Consider the following 11115-nt stretch of genomic DNA (forward strand, 5'->3'; position numbering starts at 1 on the left):
AAAAATGTGTTCACAGACAGGCGGACGGACGGACATGGTTATATCGACTCAGGGTCCCACCCTGAGCTTTATTGCCAAAGACACCATGTGTCTATCTCGTCTCCTTCTGGGTGTTACAAACATATGCACTAACTTATAATACCCTGTTCCACAGTGTGGCGCAGGGTATAAAAATACATAAAAGAATCACAGGGTCAACCTTACTCTCCAAAATGCTGCCACTCGTGCCTAAAATAATCTACCAATATTTGAAAAAAAATTTTACCAAATTTTTTGTGGTTAGTATAAAAAATGTTGTCAACATTTTATTTCTATCCACAATTTTGTCAAAATTGTATTTATGTAAAAACTTTTGTCGGAAATTTATTTCAATAGATTTTTATACCCTGCGCCACACTGTGGTACAGGGTATTATAAGTTAGTGCATATGTTTGCAACACCCAGAACGAGACGAGACAGACACATGGTGTCTTTGGCAAATATGCTCAGGGTGGGCTCCTGAGTCGAAATTGCCATGTCCGTCTGTCCGTGAACACATTTTTGTAATCAAAGTCTAGGTCGCAGTTTTAGTCCAATCGACTTCAAATTTGGCACAAGTATGTGTTTTAGCTCAGAATAGAACCCTATTGATTTTGGAAGAAATCGGTTCAGATTTAGATATAGCTCCCATATATATATTTCGCCCGATATGGACTTATTAGGAGTAGAATTAGTAGTGTAGTCAAGTGTGCCAAATTTGATTGAAATCGGTTCAGATTTAGTTATAGCTCCCATATATATCTTTCTTATTATGAGTACAATTAGTAGAGAAGTCAAGTGTGCCAAATTTTATTGAAATCGGTTCAGATTTAGATATAGCCCCCATATATATCTTTCGCCCGATATGAACTAATACGGTCCCAGAAGCTAGAGTTTTACCTCAATTTGGTTGAAATTTTGCACTAGGAGTACAATTAGTAGTGTAGTCAAGTCCAAATTTTATTGAAATCGGTTCAGTTTTAGACATAGTTCCCATATAAATCGTTCGCCCGATTTACACTCATATGACCACAGTAGCCAATCTTTTACTCCGATTTAATTGAAATTTTGCACAGGGAGTAGAATTAGCATTGTAGCTATGCGTGCAAATTTGGTTGAAATCGGTTCAGATTTAGATATAGCTCCTGTTTAAGTTCAAATGCCGTTTTCTTAGCTTTTGTTAAATCATATAATCATTTTCAAGTGTAATCCCGCCGTTAGAATTTGTCTATACTTTTTCTGCTTTTCGGTACGAAAATAAGGACATTTTCTAACGTCAAATGTCATCAACCCCCGCCTTTCGACATCCAAGCTTTTTGACATTCACTTTTGAGACTCTCTCGCTTCTACGAAGGTAAATATTGTTTGACGAACAATAATTGATTAAATAAAGCCCAAATATTTTGGTTCAACTTCTAAACCAGTGCCTTTTTATTTCTTTTCTACTTTTATGCCACGCATTCATTGGTCCATTCGAGCCGAATAATTATTGGAAAGTATTAATTCGGTGTTTTTTATTTCTTCTTCGAAGGCAAAGGCTACGCCAATCACCAACAACAACAAACGATCGACGATCACCATCCTCTACGAGGCATTTTCAATTTATTACACAAATATTTTTATTATCAACAACCAAGGTATGTACTTTCAGTGATAATTAAAAAGTGAGCATATCCTTCGGTGTAAATATAAATAAAACAGAAATAAACACTCGCCTACGGTCGCTTTACAACTCGTATATTATATCGGTTGTACATTAAATCTCTACGAGAAAAAATTAAATTATCCGTCGGTCTTTAATACCCGGTTACATTGTCATTAAAGTGTTGAAAAGTGCGTTTAATTCCACTTTGTTTTCGTCCAAATATTGTACGTCAAAGTTGCATTTAATTTTCGCTGTATTTTGTCATTTGTTTGCGTATACATTGTTGTGTTTTTCTTTTGGTTTTTTGATCTTCGATCTGCATAGAAAAAACAAAAACAATTGCATTGGTTGTAAGCATTGGTTTGCCAATAGGCATCAATAGTAAAGTGTTATACAGTTGCCGTTCAACTTGCTATACACACGTACGCACACAGGTGTTACATCCAACATACGTTCGAACTGCATACACGTTGGTTTATTAGCGTGGGTCGCTTACGGCGCGAAATTATAAAAATAATTTTTTGCAGGTTCAATTGAGAAAAGTATTTATTGTTGATTCCTACGGATATCGGTCGTTTACTATTATCGTTCGTGTTACGTGGTAGTGTACCCTACGGTCGGTCGATACAAACAATAAAATAACAGTATTTATTATATATTATATTATCGTAATACTGACATATTTGAGTTTCCACGAAACTTTTTTATTTATATATTATTGTTGTTGTTGGACCTTACTGTTTCGTAGTGTGCATCTTACAGTCCGTGCACCCTACAATCGGTCAAGTTGACATTTTACAATTTATAGTTCACGACTTTTCATTGTCTTGTAATTTTTCCATTTGGCAAGTGATATTCACGATACACTTGCACAAATTTTGTGTATCTACGTACACTGGGAGAAATTTTGGATAATATATACACTGAGAGAAACTCTCTCGTAATATATAAAGTTTTCAATTTTTTCGATAATTCGCCACGCAAAAATTATTCTTTGTATTCTACGATACACTGAAAATATTTTTTGTATTCACGATACACTTGCAAAAATCTTTTGGAACACAGGGTACACTGGGAAAATATTGTAATATTTTCCAAATAAAGATTTTGCATATATTTCGCCACGCGAAAAAGGGTTTCTTGTATTTACGATACACTGGAAGAAACTTTACGTGTTTTCATACACTTGGAGAAATTTTTCGCCAATTTTTACAAAAAGTTAAAATACTTATAATTTACCTTGCAGAGCTAATTTTAGCTGGTATTTCCAATACACTGTGAGGAAATTGGTGTATCGACGATACACTGTAAAAAATTGGTTGTACTCCGTACACTGTGAGAAATTTTCTGATCTCATTTTTTGTGTTGTTGTGGTAATCACGTTACCTTACTCACATTTTTAGTACTTTCGGTACACTGCGAAAAATATTGTGTGTTGACGATACAACTTTCGCATACACTGAGAGGAATAACTGCGTTTTCATTTGTTCGACGACAAATCGAAGTAGCTTTTTGGATCGATTTATACTCTTTCCGATAGTTTTGGACATCACGTGTCAATTTTTTCGCCCTTTAATTTTGACAGTACTTGGTCATAATGACTACTACACCACTGACTGCTTTCACAAGAGCAACTGACGCAGTAGTCCGATTTGAAACGAAGTTTCACAGTTTGCGAGACGATGATTTAACCGCCTATAGACTAGAATGTCATGGTTCCGAGGCTAAGTCTTTGTGGGAAAAAGTTAAGAGCTTATTCGACGAATGTCTTGACTTTGTGTCCACACAGAGCAACGCAACCGAGGCAGTCGCCGCTGCTGACAGCAAATATGACGTGGCTTATAATTGTTATCTGAATGTCATGGAGTCGATTCAACGTAAATTGGAGGAACTACGTGCACCATCTAAGCATTCTGCTAAATCGTCTCGGTTGGAGGACCAAACATTACTTTTGAATGTTTCTCATAGGTCCGATGACTCACACAGTTCTTCCGTTAGCTCTAGGGGAGACAATAGTTCCTCCCACAGTCTCAATCTGCCGCCTTGTGATATAGATGTTTTTGACGGCGATTTTCTCAATTGGCCGACATTTAGAGATTTCTTCACAGCGGTATACATTAACAATAGCCGACTTAGCGATATTGAAAAATTGTGTCATTTACTCAAGAAAACCAGTGGTGAAGCTCGCGATGTGGTTTCGAAGTTTCCGCTCACGCATAGAAGCTTCGCTCTTGCGTGGAAGGCGCTAAAGGGTACTTATGATAATACCCGCCTCTTGGTGAACCACCAACTCAAATTATTATTTGATTTGCCAGTCTTGGAGTCTGAGACCAGTTCAGGACTGAAGAAACTACAACGTGGTATCTCGACATGCATTTCGACAATGTCCATCTACGATGTGGCCACTGACGATTGGGATCCCATCCTCGTCTTTTTATGCCTTCAGAGGTTGCCGAAATGTACTGTTACACTTTGGGAACAGAGTATTAAGGACAAGTCTGCTTTGTCTTCTTGGTCAGATTTGGACTTCTTTCTCACGGAAAGAATCCAGACATTGACATGTCTTCGCGATATCCGCGGCATTGACGCCAGGCCTCCGGCCAACAAAAGAATTCGCTCGCATTTCACGAATGCGAAAACGACTCGTTCCCCATCAAGTACGCCTCCTTCCTCCCAATCCTCTCCTGACAGATTATGCGTTCTCTGTCGACGACATCATCACCTCAGAACGTGTTCTAGGTTTCATAATCTTTCAGTTCGTGAGAGGATGAATATTATTAGGAGCCATCAGTGCTGCATGAATTGTCTGTCCCGCAGACATATTGCAGCTAATTGCCCCAGCGCATATGATTGCGGTAAATGTGGTAGAAGACACCACACTCTTTTGCATAGGGAAACATCGACTGGTCCCGGGACTGCTCCTATCGTTCCCGCACCAGTTTCACGGAATCCCGTACCGGTGCCAGTGGATGCCAATGAACCTTCTACATCGACAGGCATTGTGTCAGGGACGTCCAGTAGACAGGTATTCCACACTTCGCGTACTGGAAATGTATTATTAGGAACTGCAATGGTGAATATCGTTCACCAGGGTATCACGTATCCTGCTAGGGCCTTAATAGATCCCGCTTCGGAATCATCCTTTATTACGGAAGGATTGCGGAACCGACTTGGACTGAGTACGTCTTCGACTTCGGCTACAATTTCTGGTGTGAATCAAAGTGTTTCGATCACGTCGAGAGAACTTTGTTCACTTTGCATTGGTACCCCACTAGATGAGTCGCTCCTACTGGAGACTACAGCGTATGTTCTTCCGAACATTTCCGGCAACCTGCCATCCTTTTCTCTAGATCGTGACATTGTGTCTAGTATGCCAAATCTACGTTTGGCTGACCCCAATTTATTTGTTTGTCGTCCTGTTGACCTGCTTTTGGGCGCGGATCTTTATCCGAAAATTGTGTTGGAGGGTACGCGAACGAATATTTTGGGATCATTACTAGCACAAAACACAGTCTTCGGCTGGGTTGTCACGGGTCCTATCCCTTCCTCGAATATTTCAGTCTTCACGACTGCAGTGGACCTCCACGAGGAAAACGGTCTTGACGAGACACTTCTCCGATTTTGGGAACTTGAGGAGATTCCCCGACGCCCTCTCTTATCTGCATCAGATAAGTTTTGCGAGGACAATTACAAGAGAACGACTAGACGGGATTCTGAGGGAAGATACATTGTTACACTTCCGCTCAAAACTGATTTCTGTGGACAAATCGATTTAGGAAATTCAAGGACGGGTTGCTTAAGACAATTTCTTCGAAATGAGGCATCCCTCTTGCGAAAACCACAAATTAAGACGGTATATGACGACGTCATACGAGAATATTTACATTTGGGTCATATGAGGCCAGTTTCGGCTACGCCAACAGACGCCCCAGTTTGTTATCTACCTCATCACCCCGTGATTAACCCCGACAAAAGGACGACTAAGCTTCGAGTGGTTTTCAACGCCTCGAATAAGACGTCTACCGGCAATAGCCTGAATGACATTTTACATGTCGGTCCGACTCTACAAACTGACTTGGTCCTCCTCATTTTGAGATGGAGGTTGTACAAATTCGTGTACAATTGCGACATCACACAGATGTATCGCCAAATCCGAGTTGACCCGTCTCAGACCTGTCTGCAGAGAATACTATTTCGGGATTCTCCGCAAAACATTATCCAGGACTATGAGTTACAAACTGTAACATTTGGAGTAAATTGTGCTCCATTTCTAGCCATACGGACACTGTTGCAATTGGCGGACGACACGGAGAATGACTTTCCTCTTGCTGCGCACATCCTACGGAGGTGCATGTACGTTGACGACGTATTGACGGGCTACCATGATTTGCATACTGCGATTAGGTCTAGGGATCAGCTAATTGCCGCTCTATCTTCTGCCAAGTTTGAGCTGCGAAAGTGGACTGCGAATGATCGTACCATTCTCGAGGGCCTCCCTACGGGCCATTTGATTGATGCTGAGCTTCTCACGTTTGTAGAAGCTAGCAGTTCTAAGCCTCTTGGTATAAGATGGAACGCCCAGCTGGACGTATTCTACTTTGACATGAGTCCGCTCCCGGACAAGTCTCGGTTTACGAAACGCGATACTTTATCTGCCATTGCGAAACTGTTTGATCCACTAGGTTGGTTAGGCCCTATCATAGTTACTGCCAAGGTGATAATGCAGCAGATCTGGTCTGACAAGATTGGTTGGGATGATGCGCTTCTGTCTACGACAGAACGGGAATGGCGAAGGTTTGTCGAATGTTACCGCGACGTTAATTCGATTCAAATACCGCGTTGGGTTAACTATTCGCCTGATTGTGGCGCAGAATTGCATGTTTTTTCTGATGCCTCAGAGAAGGCATACGCGGGGGTGGTATACATTCGTATTTTGACTCCGAATGGTGATATATGCACTCATCTGCTTTCTTGTAAGACCAGAGTCGCACCGCTTAAGTCTGTGTCTCTGCCCCGATTAGAGTTGTGTGGAGCAGTTTTGGCCTCCGAATTGCTAAAGAGTATCCTCGACGAGATTGATATACAACTTCAGGGAATATTTTGTTGGACGGATTCGACGATCGTCCTTTCCTGGCTCGGCAAACCTCCATCTACGTGGACTACGTTTGTTGCCAATCGTGTTAGCAAGATTCAGGATATTACAGGTGGTGAGAATTGGCGTCATGTACGCTCTGAGGAAAATCCCGCTGACTTGGGTAGCCGGGGGGTTACCCCCTCGGAATTGGCTGGATCCCGACTTTGGTGGCATGGGCCACACTGGCTACGCCAGGATCGGTCTCAGTGGGATATTCGGGACTCCGTCCCCCTTGATACAGATGTTGAGTTGCGCGCTGTCAAGGTTCATACCACATTTTTTTCGAATTATGAGGATGTGTTAGAGAGATTTTCGTCCTTGGACAGGGCTTTACGAGTTCTGTCTTATGTCTTTCGATTTTTACATAGGACCCATCCTGCCCATAGGGGTCACCACGTTTATCGCAGCACGGCTTTGACGAGCTTGGAGCTTAAAAACGTGAGACGACGTCTGGCTATACTGTCTCAAAAGGCTTATTATGCGGAGGAATACGCTTCCTTGTTACGCAAGGAACCTATTGGTCCGAAAAGTTCTTTGTTGCCACTTAATCCATTCTTGGATGAATCAGGCGTGCTTAGGCTCAACGGGCGCTTGGCACGTTCCCCTACACTGGCATATTCAGAGCGTCATCCGATTATTGTACCCTACAATAGTCGGTTTGCTGCTCTTTTGGCCAGGTACGTCCATTTGATATCCATACATGGGGGGAATCAATTGATGCTACGCATTTTGAGGATTGAGTACTGGGTTCCCCGCCTGACTTCTTTGATACGAAAGACCATAAATGGTTGTAAGCGCTGTCTTTTGGACAGGAAGCGGTCTTGCTCCCAGATTATGGCCGCGCTTCCACCAGAGCGTACTACACTTTCTAGACCTTTTGCCACTACTGGTGTGGACTTCGCGGGCCCATTTGAGGTCAAATCCTTTACAGGTCGCGCTTGTAAGGTAACCAAAGGTTATGTTTGCGTATTTGTCTGCTTTTCTACGAAAGCTATTCATTTAGAGGCTACATCTGATTTGTCGACGACATCCTTTTTGGCGGCTTTTTATCGATTTGTCTCCCGCCGTGGTTGTCCCGGAACAATATTTTCCGACAACGGCACCAACTTCGTTGGAGCATCTAGGGAAATTGAGCGGGATTTCAAGGTTGTGCTGCGCGAGAGCCGCGATAAGTTGTGCTCCGCACATTTGTATCAACAGTTGTCTTGGCAATTCATTCCGGCGGGAGCTCCACATATGGGCGGTCTCTGGGAGGCCGCAGTAAAGAGCTTTAAGCTTCATTTTCGAAAGCACGCCAATGGCTTCAAATACACGTTTGAAGAACTTTCTACCATTCTGGCTAGAATTGAGGCCTGCCTTAATTCTCGTCCACTTTGTCCGGTGAATGATAGTCCGCATGATATAGTGGCTCTCACGCCAGGTCATTTCTTGGTTGGATCGTCGATCCTCGCTCCTCCGGAGCCCGTTATTGATGAATCGCCTTTGCATATTGTTAACAGATACAGAAAGATGAAAGCTCTAACTCAACAGTTCTGTTTACGGTGGAAAGACGAGTATCTGAAGAGCTTGCATAAACGCTACAAATGGCAATTTCCTCAACGGGATATGCAGAAGGACGATTTAGTTGTCATTCGACATGAGCAATTACCCCCCACTTCGTGGAAGTTAGGTCGTATTGTTGATATTCATCCGGGTACTGACGGTCGAGTCCGCGTCGCGGATGTTAAAACCGAAAATGGCGTTATACGGCGTCCCGTAGTTAAACTTGTGCCTCTTACGGAGGTAAAATAAGTTCATTTTGCGTTGTACTCGCGTCCTCACTGGATTTTGCTAGCGTGAAAATCTTAGGTTTGATGGCCGCGTTTCGAATCGCTATAGGACGGAAAGTTGTAAGGCGACCTACGGTTTCTTGTCATTCTGACCATTTTGTTAATTTGATTTTCCGTTCCGTCATCGAAATCTTTCTATATTTTCATAGATGGAAAACATAGCAAAGATGGCCTCTACCCTTCCTGATTTTGAGGACGACGTCCCCATGTCTGATGAGGAACGGGAAATCGATCCAACCATCGCACCTCTGGCCGATGTATCCACCATCAGCACGACTGCTGATCCTGCCACTCTGGCCGACCTTTCCACCAATAAAAATCCGTTGACGACGGCTCCTGGAGTTCCTCCAGGAGAATTATCTGTGGCTTCGCCACCCCTTTCGGCACCAGTTCGAAAGAACCAGGGTTCGAATATTCAACGTGGCAGAAGAGAATGTGTCATATGCAAGGCAAAGCATCACTTACGTGATTGCAAAGAGTTCAGGGCGATGCGCATTGAACGAAGGCTGCGTACCGTAGCGCTTCATAAATGTTGTGGTAATTGCCTTGACGCCACACACTTTGTTCGTGACTGTCCCAGTCTACACAGGTGTAAGCACTGTAACGGTGACCATCACACCATGCTGCATAATCATGCAAAGAATAGCGCTGATCGGTCCCGCCCTGCTACAAAGTCTGCTCCCAGACAAAAATCCGGAGTTCCTCCAAAACCTGGTAGATCCTCTATTCGTCCGCATATTACGTCTGACCCTTCTGTCCGATCTTATCAGCCGTCAACTTCATCAGCTCCCCGATCCGTAATGGCGATTCAGCCCGTTGCTACGCTCGGGCCGACAATGGTCATTCAGCTAGAGTTGAATGATCGGCGAGTTCCTGTCCGGGCGCTTTTGGACCCTTGCGCAGGTCTTAGTTTAATTTGTCGGTCATTGGCCGAGGAACTTCGGCTAAGTCCTGTAGCAGTGGGTCCAGAAGTGTTCTGTCAGGTCTCAGTCGCATCATCACATGACCCATCGCAACGATTAGGGGTATCGGCAAGAATTGTGGATTTGACCCACCTAACTTCTCCTTCGGAGTCCGTGAATCCTGCCCTAAAGGATCACTTTGCCGGGCTACAGTTAGCTGACCCGCATTTTTATCAAGCTTCACATGTAGCGATTGTCCTTGGTCCAGAGGTCTACCACAAAATAATGAGGCCACAAACATATTCTAGCCCGGGTTTCCCATGGGCCCAACTCACAATGTTTGGGTGGGTTATTTCGGGTCCATGCAACATATAATTGGGTGTAAGACAATCTTCCATTGTCTTCCGACTTAACGAGTCCTCGACACCCGGCTCTTCCGAGTCAAATTTATTTGAAATTTAAAAATCGATCGGGCTTAACGAGTCCATTTACGATCGCGTGCTTGACGAGCACATTTGTAAATATGAATTTGTTTTTGAAAAAATGAAACATGAATTGGAAACCATAACAAGAAAAAACAGAATTGAACTAAAATAAAATGCTCCTTTTTTTATTAACTGAAATGTACATTCTGTATACTTTCATTATTTAAATTGAACATATAATTAATATTACTTTAAATTTTGCAACATGGCAGGATGTTGCAAGGCGGGCGGCAATGTTTAAGTTCAAATGCCGTTTTCTTAGCTTTTGTTAAATCATATAATCATTTTCAAGTGTAATCCCGCCGTTAGAATTTGTCTATACTTTTTCTGCTTTTCGGTACGAAAATAAGGACATTTTCTAACGTCAAATGTCATCAACCCCCGCCTTTCGACATCCAAGCTTTTTGACATTCACTTTTGAGACTCTCTCGCTTCTACGAAGGTAAATATTGTTTGACGAACAATAATTGATTAAATAAAGCCCAAATATTTTGGTTCAACTTCTAAACCAGTGCCTTTTTATTTCTTTTCTACTTTTATGCCACGCATTCAGCTCCCATATATAAGTTTTTCCGATTTCGACAAAAATGGTCAAAATACCAAAATTTTCCTTGTTAAATCGCCACTGCTTAGTCGAAAAGTTGTAAAAATGACTCTAATTTTCCTAAACTTCTAATACACATATATCGAGCTATAAATCATAAATAAACTTTTGCGAAGTTTCCTTAAATTGCTTCAGATTTAAATGTTTCCTATATTTATACCCTGCGCCACACTGTGGAACAGGGTATTATAAGTTAGTGCATATGTTTGTAACACCCAGAAGGAGACGAGATAGACACATGGTTTCTTCGGCAATAATGCTCAAGGTGGGTCCCTGAGTCGATATAACCATGTCCGTCTGTCCGTCCGTCCGTCTGTCTGTGAACACATTTTTGTGATCAAAGTCTAGGTCGCAATTAAAGTCCAATCGAATTCAAATTTAGCACAGGTTCCTTATTTGGGTCAGAATAGAACCCTATTGATTTTGGAGGAAATCGGTTCAGATTTAGATATAGCTCCCATATATATCTTTCACCCGATATGCACTAATATGGACCCA

The 11115-nt window shown here is 42.4% G+C and overlaps 2 protein-coding genes across 2 annotated transcripts; both read left to right on the plus strand.

Moving 5' to 3' along the window:
- The first annotated feature begins 1172 nt into the window (after positions 1–1172).
- On the plus strand, positions 1173–10521 carry LOC142220826 (uncharacterized). The gene is made up of 2 exons (XM_075290188.1): positions 1173–1655; positions 8776–10521. The coding sequence occupies exon 2, from the start codon at positions 8776–8778 to the stop codon at positions 9901–9903; it is 1128 nt and encodes a 375-aa protein (XP_075146303.1). The 5' UTR covers positions 1173–1655; the 3' UTR covers positions 9904–10521.
- Positions 3261–8588, plus strand: LOC142235904 (uncharacterized). Its single transcript, XM_075307156.1, has one exon. The coding sequence runs from the start codon at positions 3261–3263 to the stop codon at positions 8586–8588; it is 5328 nt and encodes a 1775-aa protein (XP_075163271.1).
- Positions 10522–11115: the final 594 nt, after the last annotated feature.

Source organism: Haematobia irritans, chromosome 1 (genome assembly GCF_050003625.1).
Source record: "Haematobia irritans isolate KBUSLIRL chromosome 1, ASM5000362v1, whole genome shotgun sequence".
NCBI classification, from domain to species: Eukaryota; Metazoa; Arthropoda; class Insecta; order Diptera; family Muscidae; genus Haematobia; species Haematobia irritans.

What these genes read in the sequence shown, in the direction of transcription:
- LOC142220826 (XM_075290188.1), top strand. Translation starts at nt 8,776, where the DNA reads ATGGAAAACATAGCAAAGATGGCCTCTACCCTTCCTGATTTTGAGGAC.
- LOC142235904 (XM_075307156.1), top strand. Translation starts at nt 3,261, where the DNA reads ATGACTACTACACCACTGACTGCTTTCACAAGAGCAACTGACGCAGTA.